Raw genomic sequence first — 26,821 nt, 5'->3', positions numbered from 1 at the left:
CTCCCCCGTGCATCCCCCCCCATTGCAAGCAGGCTGCCTGGCCACCCCGCTGCACCGCAGCCGGGAAGCCTCGTCGAGGCTTTACCTGGCTCGGGGACCCCTCTCCCAAGGGGAGCAGGAGATCCGCTGGGAGAGGGGACACCTGGCAAACTCCAGCCCCAGCTAGGGGTGAGGAACCAGCAACAGGACAGCCCCGAAGGTTTTATACCAGTGAGTCGCATGTCCCCTAAGGCGGCATTTCAAGCAGCACCTCCTTGCAGGGCGGAGGGGGGGAACATACAATTAAAAACACAAACAACCGCATTAAAAAGATAAAACCAAATCCAGCAGATTAAAAAACAAAAACCCAACCTAAAAGAATAGACCGAGTCAGAGGCTCGGGGGATGCGGCCGGAGGGCTGAGCCTTCACCTGCGTCCCAACAGGTCTCGGGCAGAAGGCAGCTACATGCAAGGCAGGTCCTGGTGCCACCAGTGAGGTCCCATGTCACCCTTAGAGGAGGACATATCCCCCTGGGAGAACAGACCGGCAGCATGAGGAGGAAGCAGGGTTGGAAGCTTTGCTTACTGAATCCTCCGGCCATGGGGATGTGCCTCAGCCGAAAGCCCCGCAGCACCGGTCCCCCTGTGCGGCTGCTCCAGGGACAATGCCCCTCTGCAGCACGGGCTGCGGGTGGAGAGCAGGGAAAAGCAGCTCAGCACAGACGGCACGGAGAGGTGAGGCAGAAATCGGGCATTTTCACCACTGCCACCTCCTCTGCTCTGATCCTGGAGCGAGAGCAACTGCTCTCCAGCAGCGTCCCAAGCGACACTTGAGAAAGGCAGCTGTTAAATGTACAACCAACCCCAAACCTGCCCCCTCCTCTCCATGCACCCAACCTCCAGGCAGCAGGATGGGGGATTGGAGGCCTCCAAGAGCTGATTCCCCCCTCTGAGGAGCAGACGTGGCCAGAGCTTCCTAGTACTCAGCTGATGAGCAAGAAAGTGCCGACCCTCTGGAGAAGTCTGCCAGGGAGGAGGGCATGGGGACTGGCAGCTCAGACCTGCCCTGGTCCAGCATGAGTGACTGCTTGGAAAAGGCCCCTGTTCTGCCTGCAGGACGGGCAGGAGCAGCCGCCGTTCCCCAAGCAAAGGCACCGGGGAGGTGCAAGGAGGACCTGGAGCAGACCTGCACAATGGAAGATGCCCCTTCCCCAGCCCAGCACTACCGCATGGGGGAAAATAGAATCCTTCGAGACAGCGCTCCAGGCCTCCCGACGGTCCTCCTCATCTCCAGTCTGCACGGCTCGGTCTCTGGTGATGAAGGCCACGCACATAAATAAACCCATGATCTGCTCCTCCGCTGCAACGTGCTCATGTGGCTGCCACCGCCTCTGGCTGTTCCAGCTCGTCTTCGTAGTCCGAGACGTAGGACTCCATGCTCTGCTTGGCCAGCAGCTCTCTCCGGGCTTGAAGCCGCGCGCAGCGGGGACAGCGGGTGGATTTGAAGCAGGATTTGTGGTAGCAGGCTTTGCAATCTGTGGGGGAGAGCATGGCTGAGAGCTGGCAGAAGCTGACACAGACTGCCTGATGCTCCGCACCCCAGGGAGGGATACTCCAGGCTTGTCCAGGAGGACATTTCAAACCAAAGCCAGGGCAGAACAAGCACCAGAAATGCGGGTCCTGTGCTGGAAGCAGCAAGAAGTCACGCTGCAGGGTCCCTGCACCAGCTTGCAAAGCTTTTGGGAGCACGGGTGGGAGGTTTCCCCCTCCATACAAGGTCCCACCCCAAACTTTCCTGATTCCCCAAGGAAACAGTGACTCTGCCCCAAATTTTCTCTGCCACCGTGCCTGCCAACCCAAGGCTTGCATGTTGTCAGGAGCCATTTCAAGCCCGTTCCGCGGTTGGTCCCAAGCTGCAGGAACAAGGTCTGCCTGCCCATTCGTACTGAGCATTATTGGGGATGACTCCTGAAGGGGCCCAGGGATTTCTGGCAGGCAGGAAGGTCACGGAGACAAAGCCTTCAAGCTGTCTCTGCTCTACAAGGTCAGCTCCAGCCATCCAAGGAGGGGCAGGGGAGCTGTGTGCAGGCTGCAGCCTGTCCCGTAACCACAGCAGAAGGGAAGCCGAGGCTCCCAGACACCCGCTGGCTGCAGTCACAACCCGACTGCCCGCTGCCGCTGGGGCAGGCAGCACAATGCGTGGTCAGGGAGGAATCTACACGCTCCACCATGCCAGCAGCTCTGGCCAAACACCGTTATAATGCTGATCTGCTGCTGTGATAACGTGGTGCAGAAACACAGGCCGTGCGCAGAGGCTCTCTGGTCTGGCTGGCTCTGGCTCTGTACTTCTTGCTAGCACAAAAGCCACTCAAACTGAAGGCAGACCTTGGTGGCCCCAGGGTCTGTCCCCTCCCCGTTTCTCCCCAGCATCTCACCTTCACACGTCCGGCACTTGTTGAGCTCAAAGGGGAAAATGATGTCGCCCTCATTCTGGCAGAACTCGCAGATGAAGCCTTTGGCTTGGCACAGCTGGAAGGAGACAACATGAAGAAAATACAGCTAAATGCTCCTCATGTCCCTGGCAAGCAGGGCAGGAGGTAGAGAGGAGCAGGACAGCAGGACATGGTGCCCTGCTCCGACCATGTGGGACAGTCCTTCCCCAGCGTGGAGCACAGCAAGGCAGAATCAACACATGTCAGGGGTGGGGGATAGCCAAAATGGGGTAAACAAACATCCCATATGTGCCAGGTAGGAGCTCTGTGGAGCAGGCAGGAGCAGTTAGCACCAAATCACTTAATTTGGTGGCTGCCCTGCACGTCAAAGGCCTCCCCATTGGTTATCTTTGCAGCAAAGCCTGCTCCCAAGGGTGCTCCCAAGGGTGCGGAGCCATGCAGGAGGCAGGCGAGGAAGCCTTACCATGCATTTCTCAACGTGCAGGCTCCCTGCCTTCAGGAGCTCCATCAGGCGAGGCACCAGGTCCCCTTTCTTCGTGGCACTGAGGTCACTCAGCGAGTAGAGATGCAAATCCTCCGTCAAGTGGCCAGGCACCGTATCGAAGGAGTCTAGGAGGCTGCAATGACAGAGGAACCAGAGCTCAGAGCAAAGCAACTCCACTAAGCCCCCTCGCTCCACTGGTTCTGCTCTCTCTCCCCCTGTTGCTCATTGCACAGGCTGCACAGATCCCCAGTGCAAATTGCCACAGGACAGATCCAGGACAGCAAAACAGCTTTATCTCACCGCCCGGGACTCACTCTTTAGCTAGCCGGCACGTCTTAAACATGTTCTTCATGTGGAAAAGCTGGATTCGCAGCAGCTGGAGAGGAAGGGGGGACACGAGAGTCAGTAAACAGAGCACAGTCCTTGGCCAAGCGTATCTACTCTGTTTCCTGCACGGGTAAAATGACCGCTGCTCCTCAGCTGCTGCTCCCCTGCTACCGAAGTGTTTACACCATGCAGAGCAAAGCAAGGACAACCATCATCACGTGCTCCAGGAGATAAACCGAAGCCCAGCTGGACACCAGGCAGAAATTCCTTTTGAAATTCCTACGTTAGTGTACAAAGAGCAAGATGTGAATGGAAACCCCGCGGTGCTGGGGTTTTAAGCCTCAAAAACTGAAATATCTGCTTCTCCCCAGCTTCCCTGGAATGCAGTTTACAATTGGCCCCCAAACCCCGCTCAGGAAGGGGTGGAAATGGTCTTACCCACACTTGGTTGAGAGACTTCACTTTCCGGTACAGGGCAGGATTGATATCCTGGACGTTGAAGAGCGGGTCACTCCAGATCTTGCTCAGCAGGTCTTTGGAGAAGTTGCTCACGTAGTACTTGCTGAAGTCCCACTTGCGCAGGATGCGGCTGGGGATGACCGTCTGGGCATTTTCGTGGCAGCACTGGCAGAAATACTTCCCCAGGTATTCACAGTACCGCAGGCGCTTGATGTAATCTGGCCACACCAAGGCAGACAGGGAGGTCAGCCAAAGCATGGGATCTGCCCAACCACATACTGGACTCCCAATGCTGCTCAGCATTTCCAGCAAGCAAGGCCGTGCCGGTAACTCCTCCAGCCCCAGAGCACTCAACACTGGGGTCTGCAAGCACCCCTGCCAACTGCAAAAGCCTTTGGGGCCACAGTCCAGTCTCATGTAGCCACATCTACCTACACAGTCAGGAAACACGGCTGGTCAAAGAGCTCTGCAGCTGTACCCACAGCAGAACCTGCTGGGGAGCTTTAGGACCCCAACAGATGACTTTGCCTTAGAAGAGCCAACATCTGAAATGCGCTAAGGACTGGCTGGCTGCTTTTTGACTCCACCAGCCCCGTGACCTTTTGGAGGAAGCTCCTCTGTGGCTGGTGCACACCAACGTCCAGGCAGAGCTGGCAAAGGCATTGCACCATTTCCCCAGTGACCTTGAGCTGAGCTCTGCCACCACCCACCCACTCTGTGTCTTCCCACTTGTTCACAGGTTCTTCCCCACTCTCCAGCTATGGGTCAGGGTCCCAGTACTCACCAGGATCAGTCCGTATGCCACAGCCTGCACACCTGTAATTCTGCTTGGCCACAGCCACCTTCCTCCTGCCCAGAGACAGAAGATGACTCCTGTGAGTCCAGCCCTGACGGCACCTGGCACCAGAGGATGGGCACTGGCACAGGGCTGAAGGCAGAGGTGGCCACATGCTGTGCCACTTAAGTGTGGACAACAAAGGCAAGGGGAAAAGCCCTGTTGTGCCCTGGTGCACACCAAAGGCACCGACTGCAGGCACTGGCTCCGTCTCGCAGCAGCAGCCGCCAGTGGCGACCACTGTGGATTTACCAGACTCAGGGCAGGGAAGCCCTGGCATCCAAGCGGGAAGGAGAGGACTATCAACCTTGGTGTTGATGGAAAAGGGTTGGAAAGGGCAGGTCCCCTGAGAGCCCTCGGCCGCACGGGTCCTTACGTTGGGGCTGGGTGAACATTGAAGATGATCTGTGGCCGTGGTGGGGCCCACTCCAGGTTTCCGCGCACCCGAATCCTCAGCTTGTAGATGTCGGCATGTTCTCCGTCATCAGGGGAGATGGGCAGAGAGTCGGGGATGGGCAGGAGCTGGGAGAGGCAGGCAAGAGGGTCAGATCCCTGCCTGGTACCACAAAGGCAGAGCACCTGGCTGGCTTTCCAGAAACCTGCAAGTGCAGCCCTCTGGAAAACTGCCAGGCACCAAGCTGCTGCTCCAGCTGAACGGGGGCTGGAGAAGGGATGTCCCCAGGGATCCGGGCACTCTGCTGTAGGAGGCTCCAGTGGCAGAGCCCCTCCTGCCTGCACCCATCTCCCAGACCAAACTCCTCCTCCAGCTCCACAGAGGGATGACCGGGACTAGCAAAGCCCCTGGGTAGCGGGCTGAAGCCAGGGGTTCAGGGAAGAGCAATCAAATGCGATCGGTGACTGGACACTCACACCCCTACCTTCTGCGGGGCATCGTGCTCGGGGACCAGCCACTCCAATTCAGAGGCAGCTGGGAGCTGCATGCCTTCAAACTGCTTCAGCAAGCCCATGGCCACGGCCTCCGCCGAGTTGGAGTTGAGGAAGGAGTGGGATCTAGACAGCGAAGGGAGTGGTTAGCACTAGGTCTCACAGCTGAACCCTCTTCACAACCCCTGATGCCAGTCCCAGCTCAAGCTCAAGATGCCCCCTTCGACTCTGGTACCTTATTTCTGCACTGCTGTGCAGACTTGCAACTATATACACGATTGATTTCTGTCTTTGCAGCTGCCCCCAAGCAAAGCTGGCTAATGGCACAACAACAACTGTTTAGAAAGGCAACCAAAACATTATTTTACCTAAAGAAAACTGTGACTTGACTGCAGGGGAAGTTGTAAAGTGAGAGCCAGTGTCTGTACGAGCCAGAAGTAACTGCTCTCCCAGTACGAACCTACCCAAGAGGCTGCCAAGCACAGACACAGCTTTGTATCTCACCCAGCAAGCAGAGAGGTGCCTGCATCCCGAAGGCGTTTTACTTTCAGAGCATTAACATAGCAGCTGTGCTTAAAACAGGTTGTGATTCACCTCCCCACAGCCCCCGTCCCTCCAGCCTGGGGCAGTACCGGGAAAGGACTGAGCACTTCACATTTAAACTGCTGCTGCACTGCAGAGTTTGTGAGCATCACTGTGTGCCAGCGGTTCCACAGGCGGGCCACAGCGCAGCAGCAAGGGTTGGAGAGAAGGTGGCAGCATCACGTAGTCTAACAGGCCATCTCGACTGAGAGGAGGGAGGCAGTGGGGGCTCAGAGCCAGCAGCAAGCCAGTAGCCAGCCCAGATGCTCCAGGTCATGCCAGGTCCTCTCCCCAGCCTCCTACCTACTAGGAGATACAGGCATCTCTCCTGACACCAGTCCACATGGTATTTACCTCATGCGAATATCCCGATCATCCCAGGTGCTGCTGCCCAAATTTAAGACTAGGACCCAGTGCCCCACTGCTAAGTAAACGGGGGGAGGAAGGGATGGATTTCCACTCCCATGCAAAACAGCAGCTGATGCAGGTGGAAGAGCAGATTTGGGGAGGAAGGGGAACTTGGTACCAAGATGTCTCGCCACGAGTTGAAGACGTACATGGACTCCGAGGAGAGAAAGGACTTCCTGCTGGAGTCTGGGTTCCTCTTGATGTCTGCATCTGAATCACAAACAGACAAGGTGGAGCAGATGGAGCAGGGCAGGGGGATACACTCATTTCAACCCAAAACTTCACTGTAAAACTCATCAAGCTGTTGAAAAGCACATGAACTACAGCATCAATTTCTACCAGTGGCACAGAGCAGCAAGGAGAGGTGCAGTCTAATCAGTCGCCTGCCGGAGTTACAAGGGAAGGACGTGGTGGGGTGCTGTGAAAACAGTGAGCCTGGGGTTCGGGTGAGACGAGTGGTTGCTGGTACAGGTCACACACCAAGTCCTAGCAGTGACATGGCCTGAAACACGTACGCACACAGGAACTAGGAGGGCAGGACAGCAAGGTTAGCAAGAAGGTTTAGTAGCTCTCTACACACAGTATAGATGCTGCAGGGGATTAGCAATGGGGTGCAGCGTCCTTCTCTCTACGTGACTGCAACCTGTAAGATCAGGAGGTGGCCATGCCACAGCTTGTCAGCGACTGCACAGCCGGGGCTGGCAGCCTAAGCCCAGAGCTCCAGAGACACGTCAGCATCCATGCAGAGAGCAGGCCAGCAGCCACGGGGGCCAGCCCTCTGCAGAGGCCAAAGAACCATCTCCTGAGGAGGGAGGGGTCCAAGATAAGGTGCAGGACACTGGGGTCCTGCCCCTTCCACCCCTCCATCAGCTCCCCAACAGCCCTGGACTGCCCCGCATCCCTCCTCAGTGCCAGCTTTGGGTACCGGGCAGTACCCAGTGGTACCTTCATCAGTCATCTTTCTTTCACTCTGAGGGGTTTCTCTGCTAAACCCTAACAGGGAATTCACCTCAACGGTGGGGGAACCCCGGGACGGGAGACGTCCAGCAGCGCAAAGTTACCCCGCTTCGTTACGGACTCCTAGAAACAGGAAGGCAGGCACACGAGGGGAAAGTACTAAAGGTCAAGACAGAAGAGGCCAGTGCCACAAACTTTGGCCCAGCAGGGCTCCTTTTTTGTACCTCTGGGGAGCTCTCGGAATGGGGTCTGCAGCGACCACATTGCCCCCAAACACAGGCTTCCAGCTCCCCTGACCTGGTGGCCCAGCGCCTGGCCAGGTGAGGCACAGCTCGGGGTCCCTCGGGGTCCACCACCCCAAGGAGGTTGGCTATGTGGACCTGTATGGAGCCCACCCGATGCCGGCCAGGCACCAACCGCACAGTGAGCGCGGTGAATCGCAGCCCGGCTGAGTGAAGAGTGCCACCTCTTAAGCCACTGGCTCCCCTAGGAAGAACGGCGCTGCCCTGGCAGCAAGGGCAGCAAGTCCCAGTCCTGCCCATAAATTTACAGGCTCACGCTACTGGAGCTCAGCATGGATGCTTCACCCTCCTTGTTTGATACGTATTGCTCGAAGCAGGCACAGGAAAGCATCCTAATGCTAAGGAATCCACATATCTACATCATGCGAACAGACTTCTAGCTGCAGAAAACAGGGAATTCAGGCAAATATGGCCTCCCAACCACGTGGGACACTGGCCAGACATACTTGCCATGCTCTGGTGCCTTCGGCTCTGCACAGGAAGGTACCATGTGGTCCCAGACTACAAGGAACATGCACAAACAGGGGGGCACACGCAGCACAGTGTGGGTCAAGCATTGCAGGGAGGCAGAGCCGGCACGCTCAGGCACTGGCATCGTCTCAGGGATGGCAAAGGGAGCCAAATCTGACCCCAGGCTCCTGCGGGGGCTAGCACTGGGATCCGGCCACCGCTCGCTTCCCAACCTTAACTGCAGACACTGCCCAAAAGCCTCTGGTTAGCTGCCCAAAACGCCTCTGCTGACAATGCTTTCACCAAGTGCGACAGTCCCCAAGAAGCTCGTGAACATCTCCCAAAGCTAAGGACATCACCCTAGCCCCTGCACGCCATCTTCAGGCCAGGATGAGCAGCCCTGGATTAAACCCCTGGGCTGTGAACACAGGGCACAGCTGGGCTGAGGGGGAAGCTCCGAGCACCAGCATCTCCGGCAGGAGACACGGGCTGGAGCCGAACGCCTGACAGGAGAGATCAGCAGCAGCCCGTGTAGGCTGTTCCCTTGCTAAAGCAAACAGGGAGCAGATGAAGGTTATTTAAATGCGGCCAGCAGTCCGGAAGGATTACCCAGTAGTACCGTAAACAATAAAAACACTAAACAACACCTGGCTGCCTGTGATCCCGGTGCCCAGGGCCTCCACTGTGAACAAACCGCCTGTGCCCTGTCTGGTCTCACTAGTTTTCCCTCCGGGCTTCTCTGTGAAAGGATTCTTCTCCGAGTCAAGTCTGGGCAGGACAGGAAAGCTTGGCCATGGTTCGGATCAGAGCTACGGCATGCCAGCTCTGCCGAGTCAAGCAGGAAAACACTCCCCAAAGCACCTGGGATGGAGACCTGGTCCCACACTGTAGAGGACTCCGCTCTCACCCAGCCCAGGCTCAGCCTTCAGCAGCTACAGAGCTACAAAGCTGTGCCGCTGCCCTGCTGAGCCCTACCCCAGGCAAGACAGGTCTTCACCACAGCAGGCACTTTTGGTATATCCAAAATACTACACGGCAAAACACCCTGGGGGATGGAGGTGCCCTGCCTCCTCTCTGCTCCATCCTGCCATATCATCCTGCCACAGCTTTTCTTGCTGCCGTCTGGATGATACCGTTCACAGTTCCCAAATCAGGCAGATTCCTGAGAAGTGTGCACGTGCACACACACGCGCACACACCTTGCACACACACGCACGCACGCATGCCGCAGGGGAGCACTGCGGGGTACTACCTGAGAACAAGGAAGCCATTGACACTGAGAGGCCGTTCTTGGACATTTGAATCAGGTTAGATCCATCGTTACCATCTGTATAACACGGTGATGACAAAACAGTTGACTTCAGTGCTTTGGCCAGGCCAAAGAGAAAGGGCATAATACAAGAGCAGCACTCACACGAGAGAAGCCCACAACTGAATTCACACACCCCTCTGTGGGCTTCAAAACCGAGCCCAAAATCTAGCCCTCAGGGACTGAAAGGAGGACTTTGCTGTCAACAGCCAAGAGACAAGAAGTTTATAGCTGGAGATTGGACTGCTCCATCTTCTTTTTAACGTCTGAGCTGGAGGTACTGCTGAGAAATCAGTCATCCATCTCAGAGGATAAACAAGGCTCTGAAGGAAAGGGACACCCAGGGACCCAGACAGGTCTCCTGTGGGCGATAAGCTCAGCCAACCAAGCTGCCAGGAGCAGAGACTACAGGTATTACAGGTCAGGATGTGACCAGGACCCACCACTGCCACCCAAGAGGTAAGTGGTCAGAGCTATGGTTCCTTCTGCCTGGGGAGGAGGAGAGCAGGATGGCGGCTCTCCCACCTCTCTCTAGCTGTGACAGCCGCTACGTGGAGCAGGCAATGAAATGGAAACCACCTACCAGCCAGAGGCACTGAATGCTAGAGGGTTACAGAGGATTTCAAAGGAAAGTCATGCCACCACATGAGGGAAACTGGTTGTCCTGCTCGTGCTCAAAATTCAGCCATTTGTTTGGGAAAAGCCATCTGAGAAGTCTGTCTCTATGCAAGAAGCCAACACAGCCATTCCCTCCTACCTCGGATCTCATACTCTTCCACATCCTCTGCAGAGCCGGAGTCAGAGAGCCACATGGAGCCGTGGGAGCTGAACTGGGACCCGCTGTCTGTTGCCACAAGACCTGGAAGAAATGCAACACAGCCAGCCATCAGTGGAACTGGTCTGAAGGGTCACTGACAGCTAAAGGAGAAGCTGGTAGTCTGGTATGGCCAGGGCAGGGAGGGATGGAGGTCAAGGACGGAAAACACCGTGAGTTCAAAACGAAATTGCATTCCACAACTCAGCACCAGCACGTGGTAACATGCCAGTGTTATCAATGTACAGTATCAGTCCCATTATGGTCTTCAATAGCAGCAGAGTTTCCCAAATCTCTGCAGCACCTTGGTAGCAATATGACTGTTTCCCACAAACAGGCAGGAAGGCAGGATGATATAAGGAGAGATAACGGACAGAAAACCCACATCCCACCAGCTGGTGAGCCCAAAACACATCACCCACTGTCTGAGCCCATCTCCTGGCAGGTAGGGAACAGGTGCCTGGTGCGGATCTGCTGGCGCCGAATGCGAATCTTTTGTTTAAGCTCCTGGATCTCCTTGTCGCTGTCTTCTTCTTCCTCCTCCAGTTGCCGGCTCATCATGTTGCATTTCATCAGCTCAATGGCCGCGATCAGGGACTCTGAGATGCTGAAGTGAGCATTCTCCTGCAAGACGAGCAAAAGCTTTCAAGGCTGTACCACGGAGAGACTAGGAAGACTTGGTAAAATCTTGTTCCCCACCTGTGACAGGAAAAAGGGTGGCAGAAAGACCTTAATCTCTGCTGACTCCACAAAACCTGACTCTTCTATGAGGACCTAGAAACTAAAACTTTCTTGGGCACCACAATATTCACAAAACACAAGGGGCATCCTACGAAGAGAGTGGGCAACACATCTACTCTGGGGAGTCAGCACATGTCCCTGAGGAGCCCTAACATATTGCAAAGCTGCTATGTATATGTTGGATGGGCAGATGCTGGCTGCCAGACACCATTGAGGAACTCAACCTTGAAGTTCTGTGCACAGCTATGGGATTAGCTTCTCCATGGAGGGAAGTATCACTGAACCTGCAGTAAGATACGTTCTCCATCGCACACAGGCTGCTGCTGCCTTCCTCACCTTCTCCAGGTCTGCACAGCTGCCAAAGTCCTGCTCAGAGAGGTAGCTGATGAGGGACTGCCCTTCTGAGGGTCTTCTGAACATGCCTTCCCCCGAGCTCAGGTACTGTCCAGAGTCTAGAAAAGCAAGAGACAAACATATGAGGGAGGGCTCTGCTGCTATCCCCATGCGAACAAGCCCTGGCAGTGCCCAACCTGCATCCCACGAGCCAGAAGCCGAGGCCACCGCAGCCAATTGAGGAGCCTGACCAGGAGCAAGTGTCCCCGCTGAGGCTGGCTGTACTCACCGTACTCCATGTAGAGGGAGCTGGGTGTGCTCAGTTCACTGCTCTGGGTGGAAGCAGAGACCGGCCCTTTCCCTCCACCGGGATCGCCATGGGACTCTGGAAGGGAAGATGACACCAGGCACACATCAGTATCCCAGAAGCACCCAGTCACTGCCCAGGGTGAAATGAAATGGGCTGAGCATCACACAGGCAGGTACAAATGGATGGGAAGCAAGGAGGGACATCTTCCTCCTCCATGCCACAACTGAGGGTAAGCCCAGGGGGAGACAAAACCAGAAGGGAGCAGAGGAGAAGGGGAAAGGAGGAAAGAAGCTCATGAGAGCCACAGAGCAGTTGAGTCCTGAGCCTTCCTCTCTTTACCCCCTAGCAGAGCAGGGGGACACAAGACGCTCTAGCAAGCACCTCTGCCAGCCCCTTCTTCCTGCTGGAGCATCTCCGAGGGAAGAGTTATCCCCAGGGCAGAGAGTCAGGAAATGAGGGGAAACCTGAACAGCCAAGGGATCTGTGGGGCTCCCAGCCCTGCAAAGCAGCCTGGACAACAGCAGATGGGGGCATCTGAAGGACGTGCTCTTGGTCAACTAGAAGCCAGGGTTCCCCACACACAGTCCTGGAGCCTGGGCTGCAGTGCTCAAGGTGACCTACCCAGGCTGTGGGCAGGGCTCTGTCCCACGCACGCACCGCGGTGCAACTCCCTGCCAGGCTGAGCCAGCAGGGACTGCCAGGAGCTGGCCTGACCAGAGACCAACAACGGCTGGTGCTCTACAGAGAGCCACGTCCTTGGGGAGCACCCAGACGGAACGGCTGGGTGACAGAGGACTGCTGAAGGAGACTGAATACACCCTGACTGGAGCATACGGGTATGAACATGGGGCAGGCACTGGCTGACTTCCTGAGCACAACAGAGGAGTAACTTCGTCCTCTACCTCCTACTCCTCTTTGCTCCCAGCTTCTTGCCACAACCCTGACGTGGCTGGAGGCTCCCAAACCCACCAACCCTAGCATCTCCCTGCCAAGATCATGAAGCAGCAGCCACCAGGATGTGGCTTGGGACCAACCCACCCCACAGGCTGGATGACAAAGAAGAGCCATTGGGGCGGGAGGCTTTCACAGATAATCACTGTAGCCTGGCAGGTCTCCCACAGCCACCTCAACCCTGCTGAAAACCACCATAGAAACCACCTCATGATCACCAGCCTGGGGGATGTCACATACAACAGAGCCCACTGCTGAAGGGCATCCTCTACTGGAGCAGAACACAGGGCTGGACACGTGTGTCTGAATGCCCATCACCTCCAGGAAGGAGCATTCCAGCTGCAGAGCCCTCAGCACCCAGACGAGAGCTCAACAAACCCGGTGCTACTGTTCAACAGATGCAGAAGAAAACAGTCCAATTTTGAGCTGCTGACTCTGTCTGCCTGTGTGGCAAAGAGATGGCAGCACCCCAGTACCTCTGCTCAGGGGGAAACCTTCCCCGAGCCCAAAAGAGCAGCCAGGAGTCCTGGCTGTGGGTGCAAGCACAGCTGGCTGGGACACGGCTGAACTCAGCCAACATCAAACCTCCCTGTGCCAGGGATCCACTAAATGAAAGGAAAAATAAGATGTTCGATGTAATAGATGCGCTAAGGCTAAGATGTACGCCTGCTTAGCTGCCAGCCCTTACTCGCTAGGTGAGAGACGAAACCTCTCCTGGTTCCTGAGGCAGAGGGAAAGGCAGGACAGGGGGTGCAGCTCAGGGACTTGGTGGCCAGCACTCCCTAATGCCATGCAGGGGAGCTGGGCACCCTTCTGGGTCCGGTCCACTGCTCCCAAAAACCAAGCTCGGATCGTCAGTTAGGTCGCATGCATAAACCTGACCATGCTTCAAAGCACCAGCTGAGACACAGCGAGGAAATAAATTTTTTTGGTTTTCTAAATGGCACTAATGGGTTGATGGAAATCCTGAACTTGATGCAATGATCACTAATGAAGGGCTGTTATACTGGCTCCCAAACCTGCCACTGGATCTTCTATAATAATGGTGATATCCCTGAGGCCTCCTGGGCAGACAGAGGAGGAGGAGGGCAGCATTAAGGGAGAGAAAACAGAGACAGACTGGTTACTACTCAGCAAGGACCTCCACTTCTCCAATGAAGACAGCAGCAGTGAGGCAGTCTCCCACAAACTGGTTGTCCCCTCACATCCCACTTCCCCGCCCCCCCCCAACATATTCATCCTTAAGAGCACAGGAGGACCCAGCAGGTTACCAGTAGGATGACATCCTACCAGTAGGACGAGCCCAAGCCCCAGCCCAGTACCCTGCCATGGCCCCATGCCCCAGGCAGGCAAGGCCACTGGGGAAGCAGGACGGCTAGTGCCACGGCATCGCTGCCACTTTCTAAGTTTTTGGTAAAAGCTGCCAATACCAATAAGAGACCGGCCTAGGGTATTCTGGGAAGCAAGATGTCAGCCCATCACTCCAAAGTAAAGCAGGAAAGCTAAGGGCAAAGACCAATTTCCCAACCACTTGCCCACTGTTCCCCTGCCAATCTGACCCAAGGAGTTAAAAGGGTGGCCAGCATCAGCCTCTGGGTTCCAGGGACTCTCACACCCCAAAGCCATCAGAAAATTCATCCCATTACCATGCAACTTGCCCGAAGCCACGTTGGTGTCTGAGTGCGAGCGCACGTGGCTCGTCTTGAGGATGCCCTGCGGAGCTGATGACTGTCCCTCTGAGAAGCTGGACCGGCGCAACAGGCTCAGGCCCCTGCTCCCACCTCCACTGGCCCCCTGCTCCCCTGTGGATGAGACCGAGTCCAGCTTCTGGGAGCTGCTGGAGGAGAAGAGTTTGGAGCTGCTGCTGTTGGTGCTGTTGGTGCTGGCGCTGCTACACGCCCGGCCCCGGCGCCCCAAGTTCCCAATGGCCAGGTACTCCGGCCCATCGTTAGCATCGCTCTGTGGATCATCTTGACTCCCCGTCCAAGTGTCCTCGCTCTGGCTGGTGGTGCTGGAGCTCATTTCACTGGCTGGAGAGAAGGGGTCTTTGGGTGAGGGGACGTGGAAGGAGGTGGCTGAGCCGGGCTGCTCCAGAGGGGACCGGCTGTCGCTGAAGGAGGAGGACCAGGTGGATGGGCAGTGCTCCTGGGGCTGGCTAGAGCTGGAGCTCATGGAGGAGCTCGCTGGTCTCCTGTCTGGACAGAGGTAGGAGCAGGATGTCACACACCCTGGCGCAAGCAGACAGCAATAAGCTCGTGGCTTCACACTGGCATGCCCACCCACCACAGGCAAAGGCCAGGGATCACGCCCCCAGCACGGGCAGAGATGTCCTCACACCCATCCAGCACGATGACTCCAAGACCAGAAAAAAAGACAAAGTCTTTTTTGGGTCTACCCTGAGCTTCCCAGCCCACCCTTGTTACCTGAGAGGCCGGAGGAGGCTGGATGGTGGAGGCTGGAGAAGGACCCAAAGCAGCGCTGCTGTGCGCAGCCTGCAGCGGGGATGTACGGGGACGCGGGGAGGGCAGTCAGGCTCTGACTCTTGGTCACCAGAGGCGGACAGTCACTCTTCCTGGTAAGCTGAAGAGAGGTGGCACCGTTATAAATCAGCATCTACAGGGCTACACATCAAAGGAGCAGTGACGGAGAGGAATCAACCTGCGAGCGCCTGGTCACCAGCCAGCAAGAGATGCGGCAGCCCCGGGGGCAGGAGGATGAGAAGGGAAAAACGCCACGGTGAAGAAGGGAGGGGGCTTTTTGTTCGCAGCTACATGGCAGGCTCCCGTCAGGAAATTACCAGGCTCTCAGCGAAATGATCCAGGCAGCCCGGCGCCCCGGGCAGACGGCTCTCCTGTCCTTCAGCGTCGCGGTCACACATCTCTCTTATCCCAGCAGAAGGACCTGACGCACACAGGGATGGCAGTGATGTACCGGCCAGCTGAAAGAACACAGCCCCCATTTAACGAAGCCTCACTAATTGCCTTCCTCTGGGGAGCTCCGTGCAAAGAAAGCAGCTGCTGTTCCCTCCTCTAGGGACAGCTGGCATGGGACTGCACGGGGGGTCACTGGCGTCACCAGCACGAGTGGGCACCCAGATGACCTGGGCAGCTGCTCATCCCCATTGAGGGTGGGTGTCCCTCAGGAGCAGGCAGCTCTGCTTGCTGACTCTGAAGCCTGAGACTGTTGGAGAGGGCTTTAGAGGTGCCTTGTACAAGGAACTGGTCCTCGGGTCCTCATACTCAATCCTCGATGTGAGCCAGAAGTGAGGTGCCCCACCACAGGCTCCACACAGCCATCTCCCCCACCCTGACCCCCGCCAGGCATGTGCAGGGACCAGTTCACTTCTCTCCTCCCCTCTTGGAGCTCCTTTTGCTACTTCCAAGTCCAGCCCCTTGTCCAAGAGCTCTGTGTGTCCTGAATGAGACCTCGCACGAGCAGCCGCAGCCAACCGGCCGGTGCCTGAGGAGAGAGCCAGATGGAAAAGCCGGGACCTCAACTCACCATGGAGGTGTCGATCTGAGCCAGAAGCCTGGGGTTGTTCTGCTCGACAGCCTCCAGGCACTGCAGCATGGCCGTGACGTGGGCGTCACTGAGCAGGAAGGCAGTGTCTGGGGAGAGAGAGAAAACTGCAGCTCGGGAGGGTGTCCCTCTCACTCCCACGTGGCTTGGGAACGCCACCAGCTAGATATTTTCCTAATAAGAAGGAACAGGCCCGTTTTCTCTTTACCTGCGTAGAATTTCCTGATGTACTGGCGGTTCCCCAGGAGCGGTCTCAGCTGTGCCGACAGGCAGTGGCACTGCAGGCTGTGCTGCAGCCACAGCTGTGCGATGGCCTGGTCCCCCCGGCCCTCTGGGCCGGGCTGGCCGCTCTCCTGCAGGCTGATGAACTGGAAAGGGACGCCGAGCACAGGTTAAGGCACGCAAAGGCAAGCCGGGGAGCACGGGTTGTTCCACTGCACGGCTTTGGGTTCCCACCCGTTAACGGCAGCTTTCCAGCGTCGGTCACCGTCAGCGGGAAGGAGGACACATCCCAGCAGCTCCCCAGCCACCCAGGGAGGCACAAAGCACAGGGGAGGAACAACACTTCAAAGGTCAGCCAGCGACTAAAGTCCTCCGACAGCCACCGGCACTATGAATTCCTCCTGCACGCTCTCCCACCCGTGTGCCTCACCCCTGACCTGGAAGGACCCCATACTCCCAAATTCAACCACCCGGCCCCAGTGGTGACAGTCACGCTCTTGCTGACACATTAACTGGGGAAGCTAAACACCTGAGCTGCTGCAGCTTGAAGAGCTGGACTGGAGTTACCCCACATCCCCCCAGAAGCACGTTGGACATAGGGACCACCAGTGGTCAGCCCCTCGCTCCCAGCCACAGTGGGAGCCACGGACATCAGCATGGGACAGCCGAGGGCTGAGAGCATCCCCGCATGCCAGCGGTCAGCACAAGCAAGGAACAGGAGAACCAAGTGCATGGTCAAGGCACAACCCAGAAACGGGACAGCCCGGGCTTTGAGAGATTTGCACAGAGGCATGAATCACCCCTGCGCACACACAAGCGCCGCTTGTGCCGGTTCCCTTGGTGAAAGGAGCCCGCTGCAGCCGGCCGAGCCGAGCTGGAGACTGGCCTGGGAGAAATAAGTAGTTGATTGTCTCAGCCCAAGCCACGTTGAGTTCCCGGGACGTGGCTTGTGCACAAACACATGGCTGCTTCAGCCTCCACAAGCCATGGAGCCGCTTTACCCACGGCAGGCCAACAGCCAAGGTGCCGCTATCCCACCGGTGAGGCTCACAGTCCTCTCCCCCCCCCGCCAGGCACACAAAGGCACCCCACCAGAACCCACCTTCTCCAGGTGATGAGCAGAGCCAGGACTCAGCCAGCGAATGTCCTTCACAAACTGCCAGTAATCCTTCTGTCTGCAGCACACCTGCCCAGGATAGGCGCCATTAGATACCACCACCCAAATCCCAGTTAAATGACAATATAGAATCACAGAACGGCCACGGTTGGAAGGGACCTCTGGAGATCGTCTAGTCCAACCCCCCTGCTGGAGCAGGGTCACCTACAGCAGGTTGCACAGGACGGTGTCCAGGCGGGTTCTGAATGTCTCCAGAGTGGGAGACTCCACAACCTCTCTGCGCAGCCTATTCCAGTGCTCGGCCACCCTCAAAGTAAAGAAGTTCCTCCTCGCGTTTAGATGGAACTTCCTATGTTCAAGTTTGTGCACGTTACCTCTTGTCCTATCACTGGGCACCACCAAAAAAAACCTGTTCCCATCCTCCTGGCACCCTCCCTTTAAGTATTTATAAGATCCTCCCTCAGCTGTCTTTTCTCTCTACTAAAAAGACCCAAGTCCCTCAGCCTTTCTTCATAAGAAAGATGTTCCAGTCCCCTAATCATCTTTGTAACATCCCCTGTTAGCCCCTTGCTGCCAGAACAGGACAGCCCCTAAACCTGGCAAAATGGCCAGAAAATAAAGATAAGAAGAGCAGCACTGCTTTACAGAGGAAAAATAGCACAAGTGTATAACACAGTTTTGTAGATCAAGGGACCAAGTCAAAAAATACTGGCTTGATGTAGGTAAGTTGTTGCCTGCCCCTCCCATGGTGACCTCTCACTTGGGGTCAGCCCACAAGTGACCAGACCACAGATCCCCCAAGGTTCTCTTCTCCCCCCAGTAGGTAAGATCCAAGTCCACCGTGCCACAGAGACAGGAGAAGTCTTAGGAAAGGGATGGGATGTGGCACTGAAGGGCTCATACCCATGCTGTAGTGCAATAAGGATCCCAAAGGCCAACTGCAGCTCATCAGCGGATCAGGGAGCAGCGCCTGCACCTCTGCTGCCAGGCAGGCAAGGACAGGCAGACAGGAGATGGGAACGGACCTCGGGCACCAGCTACACCCACAGCAAAGTGTGTTTGGGGGCTTAGCTCTGCCCGAGTCCTCCCAATCACTCTGGGCACGGCAGCGTCACGTATGCATCCCTGGTCCTTTGAAGGTCTGCCAAGTTCAAGGTGGACCAAGTTCCCACATCACCATTCCCTTTCCTGCCGGAGCAGGACCTGGAGGGGAGCCCCGACGCCTCAGCGCCGCAGAGAGTCAGACCTCAGCGAGGAGACGCGAAGGGCAACATGGAAACACATTCTAGCAAAACCAGCAACCGTTGCTGTCTTCTTATGCAAGTCACCACCGAGGACACCAGCACGGTTGAGCACCCCAGGTAAGAAATCTGGCACTGCATTTCTCTCAGGTCTTTGCCTCAGCTTTATTCAGACAATGAGTTATTTTGTTCTTAGTTATTCTTCCCGTTAAAGAGGAACTGCAGCAGAGTTGCTGTTTTCCTCACCACCCTATTGGGTGTAAACACAGCCCCAAAATGTCTCTCTTCACGAAAAAGCTGATTATTTTTTCTTCCATCTCTATTTCCTCTTTCACAAGCATTAGAGGAATGGGTTCTGTTTTGTGGTTTATTTGGTGGGGGGTGGGTGAGGGCTGGTTTGATTTTTCAAGACTGGAGAACTAACATTGCAATTTTAGTCCTCTAGACTGAATTGGGGTTTTCTGGACAAATAAAATTCACTCAAAAGTTTAAAAACCTCTTGCCTTAGTTCTCCTCACATGCACATATGGATTTTTTTCACCTTTTTTAAATTTATTCACAGTTCTAGGAAAAAAGTTGATAAGGAAATAACACGTAAAAGGAAGTGTTTCGCTAGAGCAACTAAAAACTGCTGTTAGGAAGCTGTATTTTTACAGGCCAGCGTTTGCAGCTCTTACAGCTTGACTGGTGTCACACGTGTCCAAGCAGGGGAGACAATTCTAAGTAAAACAGCTGCCTTGGCCTATAGGAAAAGCATCGTGGAAGGCAACACGCTGTCCTGCTTTGCAGGTCTGGCATGAACTGTTACCAACAGACAGAGAAGTATAAATCATTTAAATCTCACTTCCTGAAGCCTATTAATAGCACGTCTGTCAGAAGGGAGCACTGCACTCCTCCCACGTAAAAGGTAGCTCTTCTCTCTGCAGATGTCCCAAAGAAGGTCCCCTGGTCCATGCCACTGAGGGGTAACGGGAACAGAGCAGCACCGTAACGAGTGCTGTCTGCAAATTTAAATCCAGGGAGCAAAGCACCCTGCCGGGACGACCTTCCACCCTGGCTCTTCCTGGAGGTTTATTAGGTTGAGTGCAGCGTTGCACAGGTGCGGTTTTCCTGCTCCTGGACCCAGCTGGCCCACGCACGCTGCCCGGGGCTCCCCTGCATCACTCGCTTCCCTGCATTGCTCTCTGGCCGGCAGAGCCGCCGGGAAGCCCGCCCTCAGGCATGCCCTGCAGCCTTGCTTCAACTTTCCACAGTAAATTAATTGTGCTGGTAATCGCAAGCTGAAGGGGAGACCTTCAGGCCTCTGCACAAAAGTGGGAAAGAGAAATTCTTCCAGGCAGCCAGGGAGGGGGGAACGGCTGGGCGAGGAACTGCGAGGCACAACGAGAGCCTGGAAAGAGAGATCCCATTCACGCAGAGCGTGGATTTGGCTGCCAGCTCCTCTTATTAACACAGCTAACCAGAAACAGTAAAGACGTGAGGTTTCTCTTGCCAGACCTTGCTGGGGAGTCATCCAAGTGCAGATGATACGGGGCTGACTCATTGCAAACGTAACTTTATCGCTGGGCAGTGGCAGGAAGAAAGGAGAGAGGGGCTGGCTTCAGCGCGGGGGCACAGGTACTTAGAAAAACCATGTTGAAGGTGGATGAGAGAGAAAGAACATGTACCCAGGTCCCTCTGACAACCACAGCACTTGCCAGGCAAGCTCACTCCCTGCTTCGATCATGTCCCACACTGCTACAAGTGTTGTACCCACTCCACGCTACGAGCACTGAAGCGAGTCGCAGCAGACAGGACTGTCCCACCTGCCCACAGGCACCAAAGCTGCTACAAACAGACAGAATCACAGAATCCCCTAGATTGGAAAAGACCTGTAAGACCTTCTAGTCCAATCATTAACCTACCCCTGCCGAGCCCACCTCTAAACCATGTCCCTGAGCACTCTATCTACACGACCCTTAAACACCTCCAGTGATGAGGACTCCACCACTGCCCTGGGTAACGCGTTCCAATGCCTGATGACCCTTTCAGTAAAGAAATTCTTCCTAATATCCAATCTAAACTTCCCTTGGCGCAACTTGAAGCCAAAGACAGCAGTGCTGGCAGGACAGAGCATTACCTTGTCGTGGATGAGCCCGTGGTAGAGGATGCTGTGCATGTCTCTGCAGAGGCGTTCCAAGCCACCATACTTGGACCAGACATTCGGGTTGCTGGTGGATACCAAACCTTCCACTGTGGTCTTCAGGTTCCCTAGCAGCTTCCAATGCTCCTTCCTGCAGAGGAACACAGCAAGTTCCATCAGATATACAGCAAGAGGAGCTTCACAACAGGACCACGCTATTGCACTCTCTCCAAGGAGACTCTGGTCAGGCTGAAACCTTTGGTGGTCCAGAAGCTAACAAAGGCGAACCAAAGGATTTCACACCTCCCTGTGGTCTCCCATCCATGGTTTGTGGACAAGAGGCCATATCATAATGATTCTTGTGATGACTGGTAGCCACCACCAACACGGTCTCAGGAGACGGCCAGAACAAAGACTGATGGCTCCTGCGATATACCACTTGCTTGGTACAGGCCAACAAAGCTGGAGGACACCTTTCCAGCCAGCCTCTTGCTTCCTTCATTTAAATCTCTACCAGAGACTGGTCAGAGCAGCATCCCGTCAGGAATACAGCAGCTGTAAAGCAATGGCACGACATCCACCACATCTACCAGACGCTGGACATGCTGCACCCGCATTTACAGGCAGTGGCACTCCCTGAGAAACGCACACCGCATTGAGCACTCCAGCACCACCAGGATGAAGAGGTGCTCCACTCCAAGGCTGGTAACCCTCTATCTGCACCTCCATCTGTACAGCTGCCCTCTGACCCCCGAGCTGTTGTAGGCGCAAATTGACTTTCTCGCAAAAGTGTTTGTTACGTTCTGGACAGAGATGATTAGCAAACTGCAGGTGTGCTCTAGAGCTTGCACAGCATCTCTCATCGATACCACCCCCTTCAGCTACCCTGCATACAGCAAGAAATCACCATTATCCACCAAAAAGCGGGAGCGATGGTGCAGAGAGGTAACGTCACTTGCCTATGCAAAAGCAACTTTGGGGAAGGAAGCTTTGGACGACTGAGGTCCCCGCTCAAGCTGTTTGACAGCGTTGCCAGAGGAACAGCAGCCGTCAGAAACACATATTCAGATAGGAGCCACTCTCTCCAAAGGAACAGGAATGTTGCAAGGTATATTTGGGGATGTAAAAACCAAAAAAAAAAAAAAAAAGCCTCTGCAGGGTTTGTAACAAAAGCACCCAAGGTGACAGCTTAGGATGAAAGTCCAGCCTTTCAACTGGCAAGAAACAAGCCACAGTGTTTCAGCTGTTAATCCCTCCCACAGCCAAAAACAAACTGGATTTCCAAAGCAAAAGGGAAAAGGGGGGGGGAGAGGGGGGGGAATAAATTCAAAATAAATAACATTATTTAAAACTGCTCTCATTTTCATCCCTTGTGGATGAAAGTGTGGGCTGCACACTTCTGCAGCACAGAGGACAGTAAAAAGTAACACAACCCTGGTATTTAAAACCAAGCTTTTCTTGCCAATATTCTCTTTTTGAGACTTGTTCGCTATTACCAAACTGATTAAGCAAACAAGCAGATCATCAAATATTGGCTCTCCTTCAAGCTTCCCAGCCATTCCCTTCACAAGGTCCTCCCAGGGAAACCTCACCACTTTCAGTGCCCACCAAAGCTTAAACCGTGCAGAAGCCAACCCATCCCACCAGCAAAGCCTCTCGCCTTGACAGCACAGGAGCTCTACACCAGAGCTGCAATGCATATGGTAGTACGTATATGTTTATGATGTACTTGTCTAACAAGCACGGTCAGGGCTTTATCTCAGGAGAGACGGAAGAAGAAAGCGCGGATATAAACCAAAGGCAGCTTCGGGAAGGAGATCCGACTTGGGCAAAGAAAACTGATCCAGCTCTTCTGAATTTATGGGTTTTTCCCACCCCTGCCCTGAGGGATGGAGACGCTCTTTGACCAGGGACCAGTGATGTTGCTCTGGACATCCATGGATGCTCAGAGCAGCATTGCCGGTCCCTGGTCAAAAAGCATCTGCAGCCACTGAGCTCAAAACTTCATCAGCTCCTCCCCAAGGTATTTCTGACACTCCGAGTTAGGAAACGCAAGTGAAAGCTCAGCCATGCCATTGATCTTCCAAGTCAGTGAGTCAGGGGAACTCCCTCCCGTGTTATTTCCTGCTATAAAAAGCAGGCGATGTACACAAGGATGCGGGGGTAGGACACGCAGAGCTGTGCTTTTCCACATGAAATGTCTCATTAATGGAGTTGTGCATCTGCCCAGAGGTAGGAAGCCTGGATCCAACAGACTGGAGGCACAGCTCCCTCCTCGCACAGGGAAACGAAGGTTAAGCAATCCTTGAACAAAATACACTCAAAATGTTAAAACATTGAACTCCGAAGCAGATAGGGAATGAGCAGCACAAAGAAAGCACCTTTGCAGAGGTGATGCAGAAGCTACCAAAGGGAATTAAATCCCTGCAAGACAGTAAGGATCCCATGAGACTTGTTGGCCCAAAGCAGTTCACAAGTTGGAATGCACAAGACCCTACCGATACCCAAAACCCAGCTGTTTCTGGACTGGAACGTGGTGCATGCTGAAAACCCTACAGTGACACAAGGCTGAAGAAATGAAGACCCACAGAGTTGGTTGCAGGTGGCAGGGAAAAAGAGGGAGCGCAGCTAACCACATTTCAGCTTTGACCGGACTCGTGGGTTAACCCCAAATTAGCAGCAGGGTTTGCTCCCCTCCCGTGGACAGAGCCTGAGCTTGGGCTGCCAGGAGGGACAGAGAAAGCCTGAGTCTCACCCTCAAGTTCCCCGTTTCAGCAGGTGTTCGGAGCAATACTAAGAAATCTGCTTGTTTTTTCCTGAATAAAGAAAACTCGCCTTTCCTAGTGCTAAAGAAAGCCTGACACGGGGTAAGGCCAATTCGTATCACATCATGAGAACACCCCGACTTACAGGAAGGGCAAAGTGAGCAACACACCCCAGAGAGGTCACGGTACACGAGCAGAGCTTCCACTGCAAGAACCGCACGTGCTCCTGTTCTCCTGCGCTAGCAGAGCCTGGTTCCCCCGGCCACAAGGGCCGAGGGTGTCCGCAGGGGCCATCGCTGGTGGAGCACCGGTGAGACCTCAGCCCATCCCTCTCCTTCCTTAAAGATGGCCTCTGATCCAGCCTCCAATTTTAACCGCCAGCTCCGCAAACTCGGTGGTGGGTCTCCTTGCTTTACCACCACAAACTCCATCCTCAGGTACAGCAACGCCAACCCGCTGTCAGGAACTGTCCCAAATATAACTGAACCTTTTGCACAGGAGTGACAAAAGACAGAATCCAGCCTTGGAGCAAGCAACACTTTAATGGCACTGCTGATGACAACGACAAGGAAACGCTGCTTGCTCGCCCAAGGCTTTCGCAGCCCCTCCATGCCAGGAAGGGTAGGAACTTCTCTTGGTCCAAGTCAGCAAAGGTGACTCACAGCAGAGGGAGGGAGCCACACTGCTGACTCAGGTGAACTTCTTCATTTAAAATAAAACCAATCCTTAGTTGCTTTCCAGAAGAGAATCGTGCAGGTAGCTAGTATTAAAAAAATAAAAAGAAAAAAAATGAAGCTCATCTTTCTTGCAAACAACATCTGCTGTGTGTCTCCCCGTGCTCTGCAGGAGGCATCTAGCAATGGCTGCTTGAATCCTGTCCTCTACCTGGAGGAGTCTCTCGATCCTTCTTAGCACACTACAGAGGTCGGGCTGAGGATACTGAGGTCGTGAAGGGACTTCCACCGGGTCTCTAAGGACATTCCCGTGCCGTCTGTCAGTTCCTCCTGCAGATCCCCAAGGTGCCGCAGAACCCACCACTGCCGTGGTGCCCGCTCCCACCTCACTGTCCCCGGCTCTCCCAGACAACCATCAGCCCCTTCTCCTGGTTTTCCCCTGGGCACTGTTGGGAAAAGGGATTAAAAGAAAGGCAGGCTCCGTGCAATCCATCTGCAGCCATGGGGAGCGGCTGACGAGGCAGAGGAAGCCAGTAGAGCTCTGCCAGCCCGGCAGGTCAGCCCGGCAGTGCCCGGCCGGAGAGAGCCAAGCAGGCTGGCTGGGAAACCCCAACGCAGGGTGGCTTGCACTGGTACTAAAAGCTTGCACCGGTAAAAAACCGGGGGCAAAACCACAAAAGGCTCCCCCAGCAAACGCAGCCCAGAGCTGCTGCTGGCTGGAGCGCTCTTGCTCTGCACTGCCAAAGGATGAGGGGAGAAAATAGGGATGAAAGGTGTTTTTTAGCCTTCTCCCAGCATGGCAGATAGTTTTACCTGCTCATCCTGGCAAAGTCTCTCACATGCAGATGACCACAAGCTGTGGACCCAGGAGACTGTCCATCGGGCTTCCATCTGCCCAGGACCTGCCTGCGAAAAGCATGCAGGCAGCCAGAGGCAGCAACAGGCAGAAGAGACCCTCCCTGCAGCCCACCTCCCCGGGATCAGCCGCTCTCCTCCCCCATCGCTCCCAGTGCAGGTTCCCCTTAGGGACCCTCTCCCCTGGCCCTGCTGTCCCTGGGGGCACTGGCCGGTGCCGGAGCCGAAGGCGGCAGCTCTTTGCTAACCAGCCCAGCTGACCAGTGGCCCCTCCGCTCCCCCTGGCACCACTGCATCCTCCGGACCACCCACCAGCTGCTCCGAGGCACGGAGAGCCCTGCTCTCTGCCCGGCAGGAAGAGAGCACCAACGTCCCCGCCAAGCCTCAACAGACATCAGCATTACAGCCCCTGCTCCCCGACGCATTTCGGACCCGCTCCTTAGGAGGAGAGACAGCAAAACCCGCCACGAGATCCTCATCTCCCTCTCCTGTGCCAGCAGAAGGATGGACTTCAGCAAAATAACCTTTGCTTCTGCGTTTCCCATGATCCATGGGAAGATGGATCCGGTGACCTCTATCCTATTGCTCTCAGTCACGGCCACAATCTATAGCGAAACGGCACCTCCCCGGGAATTAAAACGCTAAACAGTTTGTACGAAGGACAAGGAGGTTGTGTGGGGCCCGTGCCAGGATCATCCCCAGCGCACCACGGGGAGCGGGGGGGGAGCAGGAGAACAAGCAGGTCCCAGCGTGTGCCAGCACCGGAGGGGACAAGTCCCTCCTCGTCGCTGGGAGGGGGGCGAGGGGGGGGAGGGCTGGGGGTGGCACCACGTCAGCCCTATTAGTCACACGATGGCAGAGCCTGGTAGTGCAGGACTTGGACTCGCAAAGGCAAGAAAATGCACAAAGATGATTCTGGAAAGAAAAAAAGAAGCGAATGCCATCAGTTCCTCTCACCGCTCCGGACCTGCTGGGTCTCCAGCGCCAGCTAAAGAAGAACAGCTCAAACCCTGCAAACCAGAAGGCAGCCCAAACCCCTCGCTATAGCTTTAAAAGCACCGGTAGCGTTTTCCCGGCTGATATTGCCAGTGGGAACGGATCGGCTGGCTGAGCCCCAAAGATAAGGAACGCGTCTCTCCCCGAATCGAGTTTCAGCCGCTCCCCACTCCCCAGCCAACACCGTCCCCATGTCTCCATCCCACACCCACCCCGCGCTCCCGAGCACAACCGCAGCAACAAGGCGAAGGCTGAAGATGGGCAAAAACCCCCCTGAAATAAATAGGGTTCGTCATCAAAACGCCTCCAAGGGAACAACCTCTGCTGCTTTTATAAACGCCAACAAGAAGAACCAGGCCTCAAGCGTAAGTGATGGCCATGCGGGCGAAGCCACCGCAGCCCCGGCGGCTCTCACCACCCGTCACGTGTGGCCTTCAGTGACAGCGAGAAGGTGAAGGCTTCTTCTCCCCAGCACCTCGAAGGGGTGGCCGCTGCCCACCGCCGGGAGGAGAAGGGGACACGATCCGAAAGCCGTGGGGTCGCCAGAAGGGTGTCAGGGCGAGGTGTCAGGGCGGGGTGGCATCACCCCCCCGCAGAAGGCGTGCAGAGCGCAGGCATGGCGGTGGCGGCGGCTGCCTCGGCCACAGGGGATGGACAGTCGCTGTGGCCGCCCTGCCGGGGGCAGAGCATCAGGTAGTGCGGACACCGTCCCCTCCCCCCGCGCAGAGCC

General features: G+C 55.6%; 2 protein-coding genes across 2 annotated transcripts in view; one reads left to right on the top strand and one right to left on the bottom strand.

The window, feature by feature from the left end:
* Nucleotides 1-1,351: 1,351 nt before the first annotated feature.
* KIAA0226 (KIAA0226 ortholog) lies at nt 1,352-20,942 on the bottom strand. Its single transcript, XM_009883351.1, has 21 exons — nt 20,799-20,942; nt 17,424-17,507; nt 16,308-16,467; nt 16,082-16,188; nt 15,378-15,518; nt 15,004-15,160; nt 14,227-14,775; nt 11,609-11,704; nt 11,323-11,438; nt 10,668-10,869; nt 10,189-10,290; nt 9,375-9,449; nt 6,563-6,623; nt 5,417-5,549; nt 4,915-5,060; nt 4,488-4,552; nt 3,683-3,921; nt 3,232-3,293; nt 2,897-3,050; nt 2,416-2,509; nt 1,352-1,515 (listed from the first exon to the last, which is right to left on the bottom strand). Exons 1-21 carry the CDS (start codon nt 20,835-20,837, stop codon nt 1,352-1,354), a joined length of 2,946 nt encoding a protein of 981 aa, XP_009881653.1. The 5' UTR covers nt 20,838-20,942.
* Nucleotides 20,943-21,733: 791 nt separating this feature from the next.
* Nucleotides 21,734-26,821, top strand: part of FYTTD1 (forty-two-three domain containing 1) — a 22,342-nt gene continuing 17,254 nt past the window's right edge. Inside the window, exon 1 of the mRNA XM_009883408.1 lies at nt 21,734-21,746. Within this exon, the coding sequence (XP_009881710.1) occupies nt 21,734-21,746 (13 nt within the window). The remainder of the gene's footprint in view (nt 21,747-26,821) is intronic.

This window comes from Charadrius vociferus, unplaced genomic scaffold, assembly GCF_000708025.1.
Source record: "Charadrius vociferus isolate BGI_N301 unplaced genomic scaffold, ASM70802v2 scaffold214, whole genome shotgun sequence".
In the NCBI taxonomy this organism is placed as follows: domain Eukaryota; kingdom Metazoa; phylum Chordata; class Aves; order Charadriiformes; family Charadriidae; genus Charadrius; species Charadrius vociferus.
Note: the sequence above shows the minus strand (reverse complement) of the source record. Positions and strands in the feature narration are given on the sequence as shown.